The sequence below is a fragment of the Rhinatrema bivittatum genome, chromosome 3, assembly GCF_901001135.1.
Source record: "Rhinatrema bivittatum chromosome 3, aRhiBiv1.1, whole genome shotgun sequence".
Taxonomy (NCBI): Eukaryota; Metazoa; Chordata; class Amphibia; order Gymnophiona; family Rhinatrematidae; genus Rhinatrema; species Rhinatrema bivittatum.
The window spans coordinates 516,638,779-516,661,144 of record NC_042617.1 but is presented as its reverse complement, the minus strand read 5'-3'; the positions used below and the strand labels follow the sequence as shown (position 1 = coordinate 516,661,144).

General features: G+C 43.2%; 1 protein-coding gene across 1 annotated transcript in view; it reads right to left on the bottom strand.

Moving 5' to 3' along the window:
• Positions 1 to 2,125: 2,125 nt before the first annotated feature.
• The window catches only part of LOC115088194 (L-gulonolactone oxidase-like), a 350,872-nt gene continuing 330,631 nt past the window's right edge, over positions 2,126 to 22,366 (bottom strand). The window contains exons 11-12 of the mRNA XM_029596219.1: positions 13,838 to 13,928; positions 2,126 to 2,481 (exon numbers count right to left, since the gene is read on the bottom strand). Of these exons, the coding sequence (XP_029452079.1) occupies positions 2,353 to 2,481; positions 13,838 to 13,928 (220 nt within the window). The 3' untranslated portion in view covers positions 2,126 to 2,352. The remainder of the gene's footprint in view (positions 2,482 to 13,837; positions 13,929 to 22,366) is intronic.

The window sequence follows — 22,366 nt, the reverse complement described above, 5'->3', positions numbered from 1 at the left end:
CACTGTTGCCTAGATGTCCCATTGCATGATAAAGACAGAAATTGTATCTTTCCTCCCACACCCACATTCTCTCGTTCCTCTTTCTCTATTTGTGTGAATAACATTATCATCCTCCCAGTGTTCTCAGTCCATAATCTTGGGTCATCTTTGGCTCCTTCTCTTTTTCTACACACATCCAAAACGCTGCTAAAATGTGTTGTTTCTTTCTCTATAACATCACCAAAATCTGTCCCTTCCTTTCTAAATACACTACAGAAACTTTATCCACTCTCATCACCTCCCACTTACAGTAGATTATTGCACTCTGCCCCTCACAGGTCTCCCGGTGAACCATCTCACTCCATTACAATATATCCAAAATTCAGCTGCATGTCTTCTTTCCCAGTATCGCTACACCCATATAACCCCTCTTCTCAAGTCACTACATTGGCTTTCAAACTCCTCTTCCTCAACTACAAGAGCCTTTACTTTGCAGTTTCTCCCTACCTCTACCTTCTTATCTTTTCCTACACCCCCATCTCATGAACTCTGCTTTGCAAGTCACTCTTGCTCTTTTCCTCCACCTTCAACTCCTAACTCAATGCTTTCCATCTTACTTGGAATAGATTTCCCGAGTTGGTGCGTCATACTCCTTCTCTGGCCTTATTCAGATCCAGCCTAAATGCTCATCTTTTTAAGGCTGCTTCTAAATATTAACTCTTGATTATCCCACTGACAACCTTATTGATTTTAACCATTTTCTGAATAAATAACTTTCAAAAGTCTCTCTTGCGCTGTATATTTGTTTTGATCAGGTTACAGGGACTTTCTCTTATGTTTTTATGTACAGTGCTACATAAGTTGTGTAGCGCTACAGAAATGATAAACAGAAGTAATGTTGGTAGAAATTGTTCAGGACTCATATGATTATATATGCTGCCCACCCTTTATATTCCAGCTAAAATGCCCCATTATTTTCCAGCACTACTCAGTTAGTTCTTTCAAGACTAAGCTGCTGTATTGTTCCTTGGCCTTAGGACATCCTTTACTGCCAGATGCTACAAGTGTGCAAGTCAACAGAACTCCTCATATTCCCCTTATTTTCCACTGCTTATGTTATGTTTGCAGCACTGTGTGTAACAAAAACAGAAGGAACAAGAGTCCCTTTGCTCTGCTCCAGCTGCCAGCCCTCTTCTTCCTTATTCACCTGAGATATGAATCAAGAAGCGGCTGATATCCATCATGTGGGTATGCAGCACAACCCAACTGCACCCTGCTGATCCATCTCACTAGAGCTGTTGCCTGCTTCTGCCTCGGCCTGCTGCCACAGAAAGGTAGGCACGTGTAGCATTATGGCTAGTCCAGATGTCACTTGTAAAATGGACCTCTTGCCACCTTGGCCAGCTGCACTTGCATGTGAGCATGGCACTGCATGTACAGTGTGGCCCTAACCTGACTACTGAATGTTGTCCAGATGGGCACTTTGATATTGGGGGCTAAGAGGTGCAGCAGCCACTTAAAGTCCATATTCTCTATAATTTGCAAACTTCGCCAACAGAAAATCTAGGTGGCTATTATTTGCACCTCGATATAGGCCTGCCTTTTAAGGGCTGTAGGAAGGAGGCCAACTTTAGCCATCTAGCGCTGATAATCAGCACTAGGCAGCTTATTCCTTCTCCTCTACCCCCAACTCAGGGAACACTTCGATGGCCTCCCACTTTTTGGACAGCAAATTTTGCTAAAAATGAACTTCTTGGAGGGTAATTTTCAAACGCATTTCCGCATATAAAGTGGTGCTTTATCCGTGGATATGGCCTGTAATATATGGGTAAACTTAGATGCATGTGTTTTGTATTTGTGTGTAAGTTTACCCTGAGTGAGCAGTGCCATTTCTGGGGGTGGGCTTGTGAAGGCTTTGTACTGACATGCACATTTTTGCATTTTCAAAAGTATGAGCATACATTTTCCTGGAAAACGTCTGTGCACAAATTAGCAGGTGTTCTTCTACGCAGGTAGTTTAGGTGGTATATTTTGCAAAGGAGAAGAATGCACATATTTTCCCTTTGAAAATTCATGTAACATATGCCTGTAAATGCCTTAAAATTTAGACAAACTGTTACAAAATTAGCCCCTAATAACCAGATAATCAACTTAATATAGCTAATGTTTATTGCTTAATTCTAAAGCACTATCAATATGCACAACATCGTGAGAAACAGAACAACAGCAGCACAATGTTAATTCTGTGCCTTATAAACATTGTTAGGAAAACACAGCAATGTATTTCACTCCTGGTGGGATTAACAATGCTTCTGTGCTAATGTTATAGAAATGAGATTTTATCAGAGATGTTTTCCTGTCTGTTCTTTCTCCTCAGTAGAATACTTTTTCCAGATACGGGTTCAGGAACATGCCTGTTGGATCCAAGTTCTCCCGGATGAAGCAAAACTTCTGGAAACCTGGGTACATTACCTCAAAGTCCTTCCGGGTACAAGTGTGTGCCTACAAAACAGATCAAATCCAGAGTTTAAGTAGGACATGCATTAGTCCTTCACCGAAGTTCAATGAAGTGAAGCAGCAAAAGTTTTTGAGATAGGGAAAATTAGCAATAGTGGCAGATTATTCTCCTAATCTCTGCTGGGGGACATTCTGGGGACAGTTTTCAAAGGCATTCATTTATTGTTTATTCATTTAAAAAAAACAAAACGTATAGCCCGCAACTATCGACATTTCTAGGTGGTTCACAAAAATATGCCCATTAAAAAAAAACTATCCAGCCAGAATGCCATTGTGAAAATTGCCCTCCCCTATCCAGATGTGGCTACAAGTATGGGTGCTGTTTCACAATGTGTGTACTTCCAGCTGCATTCAGGGGAAGCATTCCCTGAGGGGTTGTTTTGGGCAGGATCAGAAAATACATCAGGTAGATTGTATTTTCAAAACTATGCACCTCAAATTTTACCCGCAGAAAAAAAAAGGAGGTGCCAAAGTCTGCAGTTTTCAAAGGAACATAGGCATGTGCTTTCCCTTTGAAAATTCAAACTCACATTCAAAGTGTCCAATATCTTGTGTCAAAAGTGTTATATTAAATTATTTGGGGAACAAAAATCTCCCGTTATTAAAAAACTCTGCTCATAACAATGATTTTTTTAAACAAAGACCATTTTTAAGGAGGAAATGGAATGTTTCATAAATCTACAATGCATTACTGGCTTGTAATGCTATGTGTCAATTTTAATCATGAACTTTCCACCTGATTCTTGAATATAAGGGGAAGGACTTTAAATCCCCATTCAAGCCCGCCACAGCATTGAGCGTCTTAGAGAGCGAAAGACATACTTCGATGGAATAAAGCGAAGCATTTACCAGCTCGCGGCAGTTTCTTAAAGGATTGTGTGTGGAGATTAGAGTTGCATGGTAATTTACCATCAGCCTGAAGCCCTTGCTCAGCCAACAGTTTTTGAAACAGGTAAGAGCTTCACAGCTTTACAGCATTTAACAGCGCTTTTTTAGCCTTGGAGAGGCACGGAAAACCCAGGAGTCTTCGAGCCACAAGCGAGTGGCGACAGCAACAAACTTTAAGATAAGTAATTCCGACTATTCAGTAGATTAATTGACATCCCCTGAAGAAAGACCTATCATGGTCAGAAACAAGGTCTTGTTGGGTGGACTTAAAAATTTTTTTTTCTAAATATAAGTCGGTGTTATCATTATAAGGTGGCACTCTAACTCACCATGGTTGTCAATTATTTGCGCACTTTAATATTTACAAAAAATCATATATAAGGTTAGAGGTGGAAAGTTCATGATTAAAATTGACACATAGCATTACAAGCCAGTAATGCATTGTAGATTTATGAAACATTCCATTTCCTCCTTAAAAATGGTCTTTGTTTAAAAAAATCATTGTTATGAGCAGAGTTTTTTAATAACGGGAGATTTTTGTTCCCCAAATAATTTAATATAACACTTTTGACACAAGATATTGGACACTTTGAATGTGAGTTTGAATTGTTATTGATATATCAAGTGTCTTCTATCAAATACCAGCGGTGCATAGTTTTTTGGTTCCCTTTGAAAATGACATAGAAAGGTGACAGGGAGAAGGTACCTACAGACTTTGTATCTACAGTCAGAGGATGATTTGAAAATTGCAATCTATGTAAACATACAGCCTTACTGAATATGGCTACTTCCATAGCACAGCTCCCAAATAGCTATAATTTAAAGATAGCTACCTCCTGTGTTGTCCATATCCATATATCACTTTTGTTCCCTTGTATTTTTTAGACATGGCCAAGTATATCATCATATCAACTGAGAAATCAAAACCAATGTCACTTACTAACAAGATATGTCAGATATTCAAAATGAAAAAGTATTTTACTGAAAAAATCTCTTATGCTTTCTCTTAATATTATCCACATTGAAACTAGGTGGTTTATCTTGTGAAGAACCTAGCAGCTCACAGACTTTCCTCAAGAATCATAGTTGTATTGGTATACACTGCAATAGTGTAATTATAGGACCAAACTAGTGCTCTAATACTAAAAGTTCAGAACCTTAGCAAGACACTTGATATAAATCTGTCAAATAATATCGATAAAGTAACTTCAAATAGTATTTAACCTGGGCACCTTTCCAGGTTACCATTAAGCCCTGGGAATAGATGTATTAGTGCACTTAGAGAAAGAAAATTAGGAGGAGGATCCATTCAGTGGCAGCCCTCCCAATAGCGGGGCTGTAATGGATATCCCTGGCAGGAGGTTTATAGCAGAGCTCCGCAAAGGGCTCCGGGGGCAGTTGGAAGTTATAGAGGAAGGTTTGAAGTTTATCCTGAGTTACTTTTTGGGCCTTCCTGGAGCCTTGGAAACTATCTGATACCCCTCCAGGGCAGTTGAGGACTCCAATGCTGTTCTCTCCACACGAGGTGCAGAGTGATTGCTCAGGGACTGATTTGGATTTTTGGACTTTTGATTAATAGGAGCCCTGCTGAAGGCCTGAGCCTTTCCAAGACTCAGGGACAGGAGAACCCTGAGTTGAAGATGTCCAGGTTTAGGGAAGACCTGCCACAGAAGTGGTGGGGACCCACTGCAGACAACATCTGGTGTTATCTATTTTGGGGAACAAAGAATTTCTTTTCAAGTCCTAGGAGGGAAGTGATTTTCTGCCCTTCTTCCTACCCTTTGGAGAACCTGAAGTTTCATCCAGGATCCCTACCACCAAGATCCTCACCAAAAGAAGAGACAACCAACTGAGAGTAAATATTAGATCTAACGGGAGGACACCCATCTGGAGTCTATGAAACCCTGCGGAGACGGAGACATTAACTCTCTGTGCCAAGATTAATTTTTGCCATCTGGGAAGGGTTTTATTTCCCAGCCACTAAAGGGGCCCAACCCAAAGGGGCCCACTACTTGATCCTAAACCAGGAGGGTGGTTGGATTCCTGGCCTTACCAGAGACTCTTGCACAGATAGAGGACATTGGATTGTTAAATAAAGAAAAGAGAGAAAAAGCCAGAACTGTGGAGCTGGAAAAGTCATGTTTATTTGTGCCATCAAACAAAGCAGTTTTCAGTAAAGTATATTTTGGACAATAAATCAGAGGTCCCTGTGTCTCTTTTGGCACCCAGCACACATTACACTGAAGAAATGCACATAACCCAGATAATTCAGCCTAGGAAGTCAGCCACCCTGCACTGGGAACTGAGCGGACTCCTTTCTACTCCTAATCAAAGAATCCACACCCAGGGAAGTGAGGGAGATTGAAGAGCTAGTCAGGGTTCCTGCCCCAAAGAGTATAAATAACTTCATGGCCTCACCCATGCTGGACCTGCACACTGGGGTGGGGTAACAAGTAAATCTGTGAATTTGTGCATCTGCGGTTCCTTAATCTTTCCCTCCGAGTCCCTTCTATATCTTATGTAGACACCGCTTGTCATCTCTACTAGTGAAAGACTTTGAGTAGAGAATGTAGGAGTGGAGTAAACCACTTGATACTGCACCCCTGTGTGGTGGCTGCAGTGGTAGGCTCCATCTTGCTCAAGGGCAGGCTGTATCAGAGGTTTTGTGGCATATTTAGTTAGCAGTTGAAAGAGAAGGAACTGTTTGGAGGGTTCCAAGGAGAACAATGAAATATGAAAGGTGAAGAAGGAAGTAAAATTAATCATGAGTTAGAAAGAAGACAACACCTGAAAGGTATTTTAAGATGCACTGGTTGGAAAAAAAAAAAAAGGACCATATACTGGCAGCAACCAGTCCTTATTCTAACATAAATTGAATAATGGCATGGAGAGAAAACCAAACCGGTTCATATAGCAGAGCAGAGGCCATAGCTATTTTTTTTCCCACAAACCAGGGAGGGGGTGGGAGGACCAACAAGCAGACCCAGAGTTACTATATAATATTTTTGCATTTTGTTGGGTTTGGCAGGGCATGAACTAGCAGACCTTAATTTTTACCACTGGGGTGGGATTAGAGAATTGGCCATCAAACCCATGACACAAGGTTTTTTCTGCTTTTTTTTTACAATAAACTCATCACGAAACCAGCTATATGCTTTTTGAATATGGTTAGATAATAGGGATGTACAGCCACTACATTTTTGGTTCAGTTATTTATTTATTTATTTATTTATTTATTTTTTTGGGGGGGGAATTGTCTAGATTTGGTTCACTTCATTTGTCAAACCCCCAAAATATAATATACAAAAATACCCTGAGGTCTTCTGGCAGCCATAGTTGCGTCATCCTAGGCCAAAAAATAGTCTGGGGCCTGGGAATGGATCCAGACCTAAGCCTGATCCCAGCGCTGAGGCCTGGTCCCAACTCTGGCCTGTGATCCAATCCCAAGACCTGGCTCCAACGCTGAGGCCAGGCATTGAGGCTCGGCCCTGGAATCTGGCCTGGCTCCAAGATATGGCCTTGAGGCCTGGTCCTGGCAATGACTCCACAATAAACTCCACAATGACTCCACAATGACTCCACAATGACTCCACAATAAACTCCACACACTAAAAAAACTCAAACCCTTATTACATCCCCCCGATTTCCGTACAGTTCTCCAAACCACAATCTTCGCCAAAACCGACTACTGCAATTCCCTACTCCTCGGCCTACCTAACAATGCCATCCATCCCATTCAAATCTTACAAAACACCACAGCCCGGATCTTGACCAATTTACGTAGACATGACCATATTACACCTGTTCTAAAAGACCTACATTGGCTTCCAATAGCCTCCCGCATACAATATAAGGCTCTCTCTCTCATCCACAAAGCCCTATACAATCCCGAAATGAACTGGTTCAATGAATCCTTCCGTTTTCACCAGTCTAATAAGCCCACCAGACTAGCACATCTCGCAACCATGCCTATCCCCTCTCCTAAACTCTATAAACTCACTTCCACAAGAGCCCGTGCACTATCGATAGCCGGGCCGACCCTCTGGAACAAAATGCCTGTTGAACTACGGCAAGAAGAATGCCTCAAATCCTTCAAGCGGAAGCTCAAGACCTGGCTCTTTGCAAAAGCATACACTTAATTTTTCACTATACCTCACCACTGTCCCCTCTCTCCCCATTCCTCCCCTGTTTCCCATTCTACCGCCCCTCTCTCCCCTCCCCTTTTCTCCGCCACCTTCTTTTCTTTCTCTCTGCCCCCCCCTCTTTCCTCGCTCTCCTCCCTTCTCTTCCCCATCTTATCTCCTAGCCTGATTAAAATTAACCTCATAGTTTTCTTTCTTTTGTACATATGTATATAATTGCAAACTTTGTTTATAATTTTATTGCAAAACTTCCCATGTTATTGTTCCCCCTCTCGTTAATGCCTTGTTATCATGTTTTTACTGTTCAATGTAAAGCGCCATGCCGTGCGTTTGTTTTTGCGTTACAATGTGAACCGATATGATATCCTTGATGAATGTCGGTATATAAAAATTTTAAATAAATAAATAAATAAATAAATAAATAGGCTTGGTCCCAACACCGGGGCCAGGCCTGGAGATCTAGGCCTTGTCACGACACTAGGGCAAGGCCCTGAGGCCTAAGACCAGGCCTCCTGATGCCTTCTTCAGTCTGCGATCTTCAAAAACTGCTGCTGTCCGCTTGGAGGATGTGCCAGAGTAACATCACTGCAGCACCTTTCTCTAGAATTCACAGCACCATTTTGATGTACAGCCATTTAAATGTACAGCTGTATATCAAAATTACATCACCTGCTCCAGAGGAAGGCTCTGCAGTATCATAACTCTGGCACGTCCTCCAGACAGACTGTGTCATTTTATAAAGATCATGAAGGCCTTTGGGCTGGTCCCCAGAATCAGGCTTAGGCCTCTGCAGGAGGACCAGGCCTCTGAACTGGGCTCCAGCATCAGGCCCAGACTTTGGTGATGTTACCCAGCCTCTGGGCTAGGTCCCAATGCTGAGGCCTCATGCCATAGAAGGCCCTATTTCTGAATACAATGAATATGAAAATACCTGAAAATTTTGGGCTGTTTTTGTAAGAGGCAGTTATGGCCAAATGAAACAAACCAAAAATAGCTTATTTTTTGCATTTTGCTCATTTGTTATAAATGAATGTATATCCATACTGTTTAAGATAACATTATCTGGGAAATTGTTATGGATAACTATAGATCTGCTCAGGCCATGTCTATAGTTATCCAAAAAATGTATTTGTCTAACTCCAAATACTGGAGTTAGCTGAATGAGTTTTCGAACTAACTCATACCCTGAAAATTCCTCTAATTTCCTCAACTAAATTTTAGCCAGATAACTTATCAAGCTAAGATTTAGCTAGTTAAATGCTTCTAATATCTGAATGATTGCCTTTTAATTCACTCCCACATATGTATGGTCTGTATGCACGTATGTTTACCTGCAGTGAGAAGAGGTATTCTTGTCGGTAAGGTTGGGAAGGGGATTACACTTATGTGCCTACTTTTGCATTTTAAAAAGTATGCATATAAATAATATTCCAGAAAAATCATGAGTACATATAAATAGGAATAAATGTGTGCAGTTAGTTTGTGTGGGATAATTTTTAAAGGGAATGTTTACGTGTACTTTACTTTTAAAAACTTGTGTAAAGTATGTAGCTAATTGCCATAAAATCTATGGCCTGTTACTTACCCCCTTAATATCTGAAGCAAAAAGGGAGAGTGATTTTCAAAAGCATCTCCAGGGATAAAACAGTATTTTACTCACAGAAATGGTTTATATAATTGCCCACTCAATATGTAGTTAAACTTATGTGCATGTGTCCAGTTCATGCATAAGTTTACCTTGACTGAGCAGAGGCATTCTGGGCACCCATGGATTTGTCAATAGGCACCCATTATGCCTGTGCTTAGGGCGGCAAATATTTAGGGGCAGCAGGCTGGTTAAGATTTGCTGCCTTCAAGTCCTCTGCTGCCCTCTAATAGACCCTTACATGAGGTGAGGGGTCAAAGCACCAAGAATGCATACAGGTGGCAAAAATCCTAAATCTGTCCCTGATTTTTTTGAGGGGTGGAATTGGGAAGAGTTTTGTGCTTATGTACATATTATTGTATTTTAAAAAGTATGCATGTACATTTTCGTGAGAAATGAGTGCAGATGTTTTATCAGGTATAATTTATAAGAGTAGATTTGCAGAGATAATGTTCAAAGCAGACATATGCGTGAGTCAGCTTTGAATACATCGCAGTAATTTATGCATGTATTTGACAGCTAATTTATGTATGATGTTGCAAAATTACCCCCATAAAGGGCAATTTTCAAGGCCACATACCCAGGTAAATAGTGATTTACTTGGGTAAACTAGACCTTTTTAAAATTTCTCTTTTCAACATGGCTAAAAGTATTAATTGGCTTCCAAAACACAGGTACTTTTTAGCCACTTCAGGGAGTTCCTGAAGTGTGTTTAGACTGGAGGAAGAGTACCACGTACATATTTGATTTTAAAAGGTTTGCACATGCCCCGGTTGACAGTCGTGCCGCATGCTGAGCCTCATCTTGTCTTGCCTCCTTGTCTTTCCCCTATCAACACCACAGTGACCTGACTACCTCCGCTCTGCCAGCCTGTTTTGCCCCTATCAAAACCACAGGGACCAGACTACCTCCGCTCTGCCAGCAGGTCTTGTCTCTATCAACTTTCTGCCACTCTGCCTTGCTCCCATACACCAGATGACTCACTCAACTCCTTGTGGTGTTCTTTAGGAATGTGAATCGGGCTTCGGACGATTGAAAATATCTTACGATAGCTTCAAAATCGTCAGAAATCGGGGGCTCCCCCAACACGATAGGAAAACCCCACGAAATTGTTCGTGGGGGTTCTCTTATCGTTTTGTGGGAGGGCAGGAAAAACGGCACACAAAAATAACCCCTAAACTGACCCCGACCCTTTAAAACAAATCCCTTAGCTTACCCCACCCTCCCGACCCCCCCAAAAACTTTTTACAGGTACCTGGTGGTCCAGTGGGGGTCCCGGGAGTGATCTCCCGCTCCCGGGCCGTCGGCTGCCACTAATCAAAATGGCGCCGATGGCCCTTTGGCATTACCATGTGACAGGGTATCCGTGCCATTGGCCGGCCCCTGTCACATGGAGGGAGCACTGGATGGCCGGCGCCATCTTTAAAAATGGCACGGGCCATCCAGTGCTCCTACCATGTGACAGGGGCCGACCAATGGCACGGATACCCTGTCACATGGTAAGGGCAAAGGCCATCGGTGCCATTTTTATTAGTGGCAGCCGACAGCCCGAGAGTGGGAGATCGCTCCCGGGACCCCCACTGGACCACCAGGTACCTGTAAAAAGTTTTTTGGGGGGTCGGGAGGGTGGGGGAAGCTAAAGGATTAGTTTTAAAGGGTTGGGGTGGGTTTTTTGTTTATCGGCTCGGGTGCGGCCGGACAAAAAAAACACGATGTGAATTGGAACCGGAATCAGAACCGATTCTGGTTCTGATTCACATCTCTAGTGTTCATGCCACTATCATGGTTCCTCAGTGTGTTGATGCTAGTCTTTCTGCTTGCTATATTCCTCCTTCATTGTGCTGTAGGATGTTGATGCCACTTGTCTTGCCACTTTGCTTGTCGTGCTGCCTTCGAGGGTTCATGCAACTGTTATCGGTGCTCTCTTTTGAAGCTGTGGTGTGTTTTTGACACTCTGGCTGCTGCTTTGCACCTCTGTTAAAGCACTGTTGGCACTCCTGGTACCTCTTTGCCCCTTTACAGTGCCTTAGGCTATTCATGCCTCTTTGGTGCTACTTTGCCACAGTCTAAATACCTTGGAGCTCTTTTCTCATTCTGATGATTGCTCCCCAGAAGTTTCATCAGAATTGATAAGAAAACCCCAATTCTGCAGCCAAAAATAGGCTGCAAATACTTCCCCCATTGACATTAATGGCAAACGAAAAACGAATAAAATTAATAAACAAATTGGTTTTTCCCCCTATGAAACTAATGAAACACATTTGGGTCAAAGTGAAACAAAAAACGAATCAAAACAAATTTTTTTCCTTCTGCACATCCCTAGTAAATGTGGTCTGAGGAGCATCCAGTATTTGGTTTTCATTCCTGTCAGTAATGGTCTTACCATTACCATGGCAACAAATACCACAGAGATCTCTTTTGCAAAAAAGATATAAAACAGAATTCTTGAAACACACTACTTAAAAATGTAACAATAGTCGTGTGTAAGAAACAACAACTTAAATTCTCCAACCAGTATGGAGAGGATAATGTTTGCCTGACAGAGTTGCTGCACACTTGCTAGAGGATTGAAACCTAAGTACCAAATATTAATCCAGTTAGAGCAGAGGGATCCGGTGCTCCATGATGTAAGGAAGAGAATATAAGGCTGTGAGGATTCTTAGTTCCTGTGAATTAGCTACTGAGATCCTGTAGAGACTGGGTGTGTTATGGGAACCCATTAAAGGGGTCTCCCTTAGAGATCTGGAGGCAGTTCTGCAGGAGGAAGCAAGGGAGTCACCAGCATATCAGGTGAGCTCCTGCCCAGTATGGAAGAATCCATCTTTACAGCGTACTCCTAGGTTGGCCCTGGCAAAGCTCCGAGGATGATTATGCAGAATATTCATAGTGATCTTCTTTCTTTACAGATCTTGAAGTTGCTGGCCTAAAGATCTGTTAATAATAATATCTGCTTCTGGAGCTGGGTTAACTGAAGGTAGATCCCAGTGACACAGATTTGTTCCCTTAATCTACTTAAAATCCTATCTGCTCATGGAGGAAGGGACATCAGCCAGTATTACTATGGTTGTCCTAAATCCCATGGGTGTCTGAAAGCTGAAAGATTCTAAGTCACCATGAAATGTATTAAGATGATGCAATAAAAGGAGAAGGCTGTTACTGTATTATTTTCTGACCCAAAAACATTTACTGTGAACTTTACTGTGGATTGGATCCTCTAAATATCTTTATTCTTGTAAATAAACAGACTTTTACTTGGAGCTACAGTTCCTTGCCTGCAGCCTTCCTTTGTTTCTTGGGATTTGGTTATCAGTGCAGCAAAAAGCTTATAATGTTCTTGAAGTAAATTTCATGTCTGTGCTTAAAAGAATAAGTAGCTCTATCCACAGAGGGGCCTGTGCAGTGAATAGTTTACTCCGCTGGTCCAGTTCACCATCTGATTGACCATGATTGTTAAGAACTGTAAAACTAGTCGGGCCTAATACTCCTAAAATACCCAGTTACATGCAAATAAGGGTTATTGCTGGGCTCACATTAGCAAACACCAGATTTTTTTCCAATTAAAGCACCTAGAAAAAATAGTAGAGTTTCAAGATTCAAGTTAAATATCTCCATGACTTAGGGGGTTATTTTCTAAGCATTTATCATGTGCGTTAGGGCTTATCGTGTGCGATAAGGCCCTAATACACGCGATAAACCCCTATCGCATGCAAAAAGGGCCTTTTCACGTGTGATAGGATGCAAATAAGCTGGAGGGGAGGAGTTGGGGCGGGAAGGGGAGGAGTCGGCCACGGCACCGCTACCGGCGATAATGTGAGGGACATTATCGCTGGCAGTAGCACGGCGAATAGCACCACCTTTTACAGTGACGCTATTTGGGTGAAAAGCTGCAGCTGGCCGCACTGCGGCCAGCGAAATCGCACCGCCGTGGTGCGAATGGCTGCGGCCTTTCACAGGTCTGCCCTTCCTTCGCTCCCCCGCCCCCTTTTTCGCTGGATTCATCATTCTGCGAAGAATGATGAATCCAGCCCTTAGTTTGGTAAACAGTTGAGCTCATCAACCAAATTATGTACATGTGCCCACCAAGAAATAAAAAAGGCTTGTATTGGGGAAGGAATCAGCAGAGTTCAAACCAGTAACAGGCAGGAGATGAAAAGATAGAGCTTTAGCAAGGTAGCTAACCAGCAAGCTGAACAAAAACAGGGCCAGAGGCTATAAGAGATTGAGGAGGCAATATGATGGCTTCTTCCCCCAATGAACTGGATCAGCTGAAACCAGGGTAAAATGGGATGCTGGGAACCAGAAAGTTGTTTCCAGAAACCAGAAGACTAGTCATGTCCTCTAGTGACAGTGGTAAAGTTCTGCTCCTTTTTGTGGTTCTTCACCCAGCTCCACGTTGCAGTTCTAGCTCCAGTTCCAGTATCAGTTCCAAGTTCCCGCTCTATATACAGCTCCAGTACCTGTGCCTTTTTGGGACCAAGTGAGGGCCTTGCTTACCTTCACTTCCAAGCTAGTCCCTCCAAGACCTTATCTCAACTCCATGGCACTCCAGGCCTCTTCTAACAATGACTACCTAACTCATAAGCGTACTGGTGTGATTCAGGAACCTGACAGCTTGGAGGAAATGCACTCTAAACTCATAAAAATGAGCAATTAGACCTTTTTATACCTTTGCCCAGTGTGGTCTTCCTCCAGCTTTCTTCATGATCCCTTCATATTGTAGCCAATACTCCTGAAATGGGACATCCTTCCCATAAGGCCTGCAACATAAATTGGACAGAAACTTATTTTGGGATGATCCTTTTATAGACCAAATAGCAAGCATTAAAATTAGTGAATGTATTGAATTCTTTTCATGTGAACATATCTTGCATTAAATACAAAAGCTAGAACACATTCTTCTAATAAGAAGAAAGAAATGAGTTTTGGAATTTCTATAGATGTTCTTATGAGTTTATTTTTATTGTATCATAATATTTTATAAATATATTTTTTTATTATTATTTAAATTGGCAGTTCAGCATTGACAATGGCATATTAGCAGATTTTCTTTAGATAAAGGTGAAGTCACTAACTGGAACTAAGTTTACAAGAGTTCAGAAACTAGCAAAAACTGGCTTTATTATCTAGTGCAAAAAGGGAATGCTATAAAGTATGTAGGTACGTTCTGTTAAGAATTTCCTCATGCTATCTAGCCCAAGGTGATAGAACCAGTTAGCATGGGGTGATATTATCCTGTGGGTGACGAAGGATAGTGTTTGGGGCTGAAAGCTGCAGAGTTCCTTGGCTCCGCACCACCTACTTGCCTTCCTCTGATAACCCTCATAAACCCCTGCACCCTGCTCCCCCCAATAGCTGTAAATAAAGTCTGTGACCCTCTAACATCTCTAAACAAACCTTCTAATCATCCTCTTTCCCCCCACCCCTGAGCTCCCTGGCCCCTCCTCCTTGCTGGCAGGGGGAGAGGATCTTACCTCTTGCCAACTTGCCATCCAGAACTGTGATGGTGCCTTGCAATGCTAATAATCAAAAGGTCCAATCCGATGATTAAATATTGTATTTAAGCATTATATAAAAAACCCAAAATGGTCCAGAAGTAATGGAAGGTTCTAAGGATTTATACTCATCGGTTTAATTGATTACTTCTTTAAAACTTGTGAATATTTAATGCTCCAAAATGTGCACAGGTGACACTACCCAAAAGCTTCCAATACACTTTACAAAATCATTTACGTATAAACCATTACAATGGAGTACTTAGCTGCATGTGCAAATCCCAACATGAAATAATGTTTTGATTAAATTGTGCTTCAGGAGATATGAGGCAAGGACCATGATTCTTTCGACCGCCACTGTAAGTTTGTCTTGAATCTTAAGAACATTAGAACATGCCATACTGGGTCAGACCAAGGGTCCATCAAGCCCAGCATCCTGTCTCAAACAGTGGCCAATCCAGGCCATAACAACCTGGCAAGTATCCAAAAACTAAGTCTATCCCATGTTACTGTTGCTAGTAATAGCAATGTTTATTTTCTAAGTCAACTTAATTAATAGCAGGTAATAGACTTCTCCTCCAAGAACATATCCAATCCTTTTTTAAACCCAGCTACGCTAACTGCACTAACCACATCCCCTGGCAACAAATTCCAGAGTTTAATTGTGCGTTGAGTAAAAAAGAACTTTCTCCGATTAGTTTTAAATATGCCCCATGCTAACTTCATGGAGTGCTCCCTAGTCCTTCTATTATCCGAAAGAGTAAATAACTGATTCACATTACCCATTCTAGACCTCTCATGATTTTAAACACCTCTATCATATCCCACCTCAGCTGTCTCTTCTCCAAGCTGAACAGTCCTAACCTCTTTAGTCTTTCCACATAGGGGAGCTGTTCCATCCCCTTTATCATTTTGGTCACCCTTCTCTGTACCTTTTCCATCGCAACTATATCTTTTTTGAGATACAGCGACCAGAATTGTACAGTATTCAAGGTGCGGTCTCACCATGGAGCAATACAGAGGCATTATGACATTTCCGTTTTATTCACCATTCCCTTTCTAATAATTCTCAACATTCTGTTTGCTTTTTTGACTGCCGCAGCACACTGAACCGACGATTTCAATGTGTTATCCACTATGACGCTTAGTTCTCTTTCTTGGGTGGTAACTCCTAATATGGAACCTAACATTGTGTAACTATAGCATGGGTTATTTTTCCCTATAAGCATCACCTTGCACTTATCCACATTAAATTTCATCTGCCATTTGAATGCCTAATTTTCCAGTCTCAATTAACGCACAATTAATGCACAATTAACGCACAATTAAACTCTGGAATTTGTTGCCAGAGGATGTGGTTAGTGCAGTTAATATAGCTGTGTTTAAAAAAGGATTGGATAAGTTCTTGGAGGAGAAGTCCATTACCTGCTATTAAGTTCACTTAGAGAATAGCCACTGCCATTAGCAATGGTAACATGGAATAGACTTAGTTTTTGGGTACTTGCCAGGTTCTTATGGCCTGGATTGGCCACTGTTGGAAACAGGATGCTGGTCTTGATGGACCCTTGGTCTGACCCAGTATGGCATTTTCTTATGTTCTTATGTTCTAGTCTCACAAGGTCTTCCTGCAATTTATCACAATCTGCTTGTGATTTAACTACTCTGAATAATTTTGTATCATCTGCATAGTTGATTACCTCACTCGTCGTATTCCTTTCCAGATCATTTATAAATATATTGAAAAGTACGGGTCCCAATACAGATCCCTGAGGCACTCCACTGCCCACGCCCTTCCACTGAGAAAATTGTCCATTTAATCCTACTCTGTTTCCTGTCTTTTAGCCAGTTTGTAATCCACAAAAGGACATCACCACCTATCCCATGATTTTACTTTTCCTAGAAGCCTCTCATGAGGAACTTTGTCAAATGCCTTCTGAAAATCCAAATACACTACATCTACAGGTTCACCTTTATCCACATGTTTATTAACTCCTTCAAAAAAGTGAAGTAGATTTGTGACTTGCCTTGGGTAAAGCCATGCTGACTTTGTTCCATTAAACCATGTCTTTCTATGTGTTCTGTGATTTTGATATTTAGAACACTTTCCACCATTTTTCCTGGCACTGAAGTCAGGCTAACTGGTCTGTAGTTTCTCAGATCGCCCCTGGAGCCCTTTTTAAATATTGGGGTTACATTAGCCACCCTCCAGTCTTCAGGTACAATGGATGATTTTAATGATAGGTTACAAATTTTTGCTAATAGGTCTGAAATTTCATTTTTTAGTTCCTTCAGAACACTGGGGTATATATCATCCATTCCAGGTGATTTACAACTCTTCAGTTTGTCAGTCAGGCCTACCACATCTTCTAGGTTCACCGTGATTTGGTTCAGTTCATCTGAATCACTACCCATGAAACCTTCTCCGGAATGGGTATCTCCCCAACATCCTCTTCAGTAAACACTGAAGCAAAGAAATCGTTTAATCTTTCCGCGATGGCCTTATCTTCTCTAAGTGCCCCTTTAACCCCTCAATCATATAATGGTCCAACTGACTCCCTCACAGGCTTTCTGCTTTGAATATATTTTAAAAAGTTTTTACTGTGAGTTTTTGCCTCTACGGTGAACTATATTGACAGTTGACCCCTCCAATATTTATTTTTTAAACTGTGTGGCATTGCCCCTAAAACAGGGCCTGGTCAGTAGATGGGTCTTGGAGAAATTTTGAGGTAAATATGCTTGGCCTTTACTTTTTGGGGTTGAGTATTGTATCATTACGGCATGAGGTTTTCTTAAGGGGATGGTATTTTTTCATTCAAGATTTCCCTCCTCCCTAGGGTATTGTTTCATTTAATATTTCTTTCATTTCTCTAATTTGCAGAAATGAAATAAACATTAGAAAAAAAAGAAACAAGATCTTCCCAGAACCTACTGCTCCCCATTTCTCCCACCCCTCAAAAACTGCCAAAACCAGAAACTTCCCTAGCTCCCACTTACCCTGTCCCTGTGGAGGGGTCCCATTGATGCAGCCAGGACTTAGGCCCAGGCCCAACCCCAAGTTACAGCAGAGAGGCTAGGTGCCATCACCAAGACCAAGGACAAGGCTATTACACATATTCTTCCATCCGATGTCCTCCTGAAATCACGTTTTCTGCTTGGAGGATGTACTAGAGTGATTTTACTCTGGCAATTTCCTCCTGAGTAGAGAGCACCATTTTGATGTATGGCTGTGATAATGAATAGCTGTATATTCAAATGGTACCCTCTACTCACTCTGTGTCCTCCAAGCAAAGGACATCATTTCAAGAGGATGTTAAATGGAAGAGGATGTGTAGAGCCCTGGTCCCTGGCCCCTAGGCACGGGCCTGGGCCTGGCCTATACTGAGACCAAGGTTTTGGTGATGTAACCTGACCTGTGGGTCAGGTCCCGGTATCAGGCCTGAGCCTTAACTGAGTCTGAGGCCTGGACGATGGGAACCAGCCTCCAGACCAGACCCTGGCATCAGGCCTGAGTCTTGGTCTGGGCTTAGACTGAGGAAAAGGCCTCAGTGATGGGACCTGGCCTCCAGGTTGGGCCTCAGCAATTGGCCTATGTCTGGGCCTGGGCTATGGTCAAGACTTTGGTGACAGGACCTGGCTTCTGGGCCAGGACCCGGTGTCAGGCCTGGGCCTGATCCAAGGCTAGGTTGCAGTGGCAGGACCCAGTTTCTGGGCCAGGCCTAGTTCTCAACAATGGGACCAGACCTTCAGGCTGGGCCCCGGCATCAGGCCTGGTCCTGGACATGGTCAAGTTCTCAATGATGGGACCCAGCTTCCAAAATGAGCTTCAGTGTTGGGACCTGGCCTGGTCCAAGACTGAGTCTTTAATGATGGGACCCGGCTTCTGAACTGGGCCCCTTCATCAGGCCTTGGCCAAGGTCTAGGACTTGGTGATCAGACCAGGGCTTAGAACAGGCTTCGGTGATGGGCTCGCCATATTGCTGGAATACCCTACGGACGAGGTAATTGAGGGTCATGAAATATTCTGTGCCCAGCAATTTTTGTGAGGTGGGCTGAGGAGTTATTCCCTTTTATTTTTCAAAACACAACAAAAGAAAAAAAACAAAGATCTCATTTGCTTTTGTTTCATTTATTTTTAAAAATGTTATAAAACAAAATAGGAAATGTATTTTCATTTCCTTTTTCATTTCAAAGAAATGCACATCCCTAGTGATATATCTCTTTAAGTGGTGTTATATGGGTACAATCTAAACTGGTGCACAGGGGTCTTTGGTGAGCATTTGGTGGGAAGCTGGAGTGGTCTATAGGGGGGGAGTTTCTTTCTCCTTCCTTGCTGCTGGTGGATGGTGCCCAGCAGGGCCATGGCTCCAGAATGTGCAGAATTTACACCAGGGCAATGCTTTTGAGCCAAAGGAGGGAACTCTTGGATTTTAAGTGTGGGGAACTTCTTCATTTGACCTTGGAAGAAGATGTAAAAGGATTTGTGAGTACTGGAAGTTATTTTTTTCTGAAAAAGATGGACTAAGTGTTAGTTCCTATGCTAAAGAGAAAGAAGAGAAAAATAAAAGGTGATGCTAAAGGGGATTCATGGAGGAAGTGGGTTTTGTTGCTGTTGTTGCTACTGTTAATGCCATCAGAATCCTGAGAAATAAGCAATATTTTTAAATTTTACTCTTGTAGAGACACCTAGGTCTCCACTAAATGGCCTTAAGACCTCAGCCCTGTTATGACATCAGCCATTCAATACTGCTCCTCCCCAGAAGCTTGCAGGAATAGGCAATCTGTTAGGCACTAGGAGGCAGTGTAATTTTGATTTCAAGAAGGAAGGATATCGTTCAGTGTGCTCTCCAGAGTTAGGCCTCAGCTTAGCAAAAGAAGGGAGAGACACCGCACTGCCAGTTTTTGGTGATAGGCTGGAGGAAAAGAGAGGGAAGCAGGGTGATTTTTGCAACTTTTCCTAGACTGAAAGTGAGGGTTTTGGCTGGTTTGAACCGCACCTTGAGGGCGGCCTCTGCAGATGTGCAAGACAGATCTCTGCACCTCTTTGATCCATCAAGAAAAGGTTGCAGTGCCCAGAAGTGAAACCCTTTTTGTGGAAAGGAAGGTGTTTTTGCTGCCTCACCCCCTCTTTGCTCAGTGAGAGAGCTATTTTTCAAAGAGGAGTTTGAAGAATAAGACCCTGAGGAGACCCCAACTGGAGTTTCCACCCTGGGACCTGGGACACTGGCAGGTGAAGATCTGGACTGCCCTTCTGGAACTCAGGTATTGTTGGGAAAAGGGACATCCGCCCTGGTTGGGATACCCTAGCCCAGTGATGGCGAACTCCAGGCCTCAAGTGCCACAAACAGGCCAGGTTTTCAGGATATCCACTATGAATATGCATGAGATAATTTGCATATGATGGAGGCAATGCATGCAAATCTCTCTCATGTATATTCATGGTGGATATCCTGAAAATCTGGCCTGTTTGTGGCATTCGAGGACTGGAGTTCGCCATCACGGCTCTAGCTCCTTGGGACAGACATTCATTCCACGTTATGGATGGATCGCAAGTTCCAAATTTTGGAAAAAAGGGACACTTACCAAAGAGGGATACATCATTTAAACTTGGACCACACTAAAGGCAAGGAATCTGGATGTATTTGGACATTTCATGTACTGATTTTCCTCCAATCAATATCAGTAAATAATATTGAACACCCATCCAGCGAGTCCTGCCTGTTTTGTCCAGAGAGCAAGAGTAACACACACACAAGGTCTGGGCCACAAAGGTTATCCTTCACCCCCACAAGAAGAACCCCCCCCGGGAGAAAGAAGAGCTGGGGGAAAAGCAGAACTAGCCCACAGGAAGAAATTATTTTACAGCCCTTTGGTAGCAACACTATTCCTCAAAAAAGGGTTACACTCTGATTGCTGGTAATCACAGAAATGTAAATTTAAAGGGTTTTGTTTGAGGAGACCCTTTGGCGTGAGCCCTCCTGTATGCCAAGGTATGGATTTCACAGAGGCCGTTGCCAGTTGGGAGCAGTTAGAGGCGGTCACAGAAAGGAAAGAAGCATTTAGTGGAGCTTTTCCTGTCCAGCATGGTCAATACAGCCCTTACTTCTCAGCCAGGTCCACTTACACCATCTGCGTGACCATTTTTTTTAACCTGCATAGAGACTGGTGCTCATCACACAAACAAGCATCAGACCCTCTATCATTATATGTGCCCCAACAGGGGGGTTACACCAGCAAAGTACTCTAAAACTTGCAAATACATCAGTTTTTACCTATTTTTTTGCAGAAATTCACTTATTAAAGTCTACAGCAAATAATTTTGTGACTATTCCCAATCTAATTTGCAAAATGACAATTTTGTTTCATTCATCCTTTGGGATAACCTAGGCTAGGACAACTATTTGCTTTCCCCTGTCCCCTGCTGTCAACTCTTCCTTTGGGGCGGATTTTCAGAGCCCTGCTCGCCTAAATCCGCCCAAATCCGGGCGGATTTAGGCGAGCAGGGCCCTGCGCGCCGGTAGGCCTATTTTACATAGGCCTACCGGCGCGCGCAGAGCCCCGGGACTCGCGTAAGTCCCGGGGTTTTCGGAGGGGGGCGTGTCGGGGGCGTGTCAGGGGCGGGCCCGAACCGCGCGGCGTTTTCGGGGCGTGTCGGGAGCGTTCCGGGGGCGGGCCCGGGGGCGTGGCTACGGCCCGGGGCGGCCCGGGGGCGTGGCCGCGCCCTCCGGACCCGCCCCCAGATCGCGTCCCGGCGTGCTAGCGGCCCGCTGGCGCGCGGGGATTTACTTCTCCCTCTGGGAGGCGTAAATCCCCCAACAAAGGTAAAGGGGGGGTTTAGACAGGGCCGGGCGGGTGGGTTAGGTAGGGGAAGGGAGGGGAAGGTGAGGGGAGGGCAAAAGAAAGTTCCCTCCGAGGCAGCTCCGATTTCGGAGCTGCCTCGGAGGGAACGGGGGTAGGCTGCGCGGCTCGGCGCGCGCCGGCTATACGAAATCGATAGCCTTGCGCGCGCCGATCCCGGATTTCAGCGGATACGCGCGGTTACGCGCGTATCTACTGAAATCCAGCGTACTTTTGTTTGCGCCTGGAGCGCCAACAAAAGTACGCCTATTCGCGGTTTTTGAAAATCTACCCCTTTGTGTCTTAAATCATGAATGGGGTATTTTTACAATCCTGGGGGGACCTTGCAGGCCTATAAGAACATAAGAAAATGCCATACTGGGTCAGACCAGGGGTCCATCAAGCCCAGCATCCTGTTTCCAACAGTGGCCAATCCAGGCCATAAGAACCTGTCAAGTACCCAAAAACTAAGTCTATTCCATGTTACCATTGCTAATGGCGGTGGCTATTCTCTAAGTGAACTTAATAGCAGGTAACGGACTTCTCCAAGAACTTATCCAATCCTTTTTTAAACACAGCTATACTAACTGCACTAACCACATCCTCTGGCAACAAATTCCAAAGTTTAATTGTGCGTTGAGTAAAAAAGAACTTTCTCCGATTAGTTTTAAATGTGCCCCATGCTAACTTCATGGAGTGCCCCCTAGTCTTTCTATTATCCGAAAGAATAAATAACCAATTCACATCTACCCGTTCTAGACCTCTCATGATTTTAAACACCTCTATCATATCCCCCCTCAGCCGTCTCGTCTCCAAGCTGAAAAGTCCTAACCCCTTTAGTCTTTCCACATAGGGGAGCTGTTCCATTC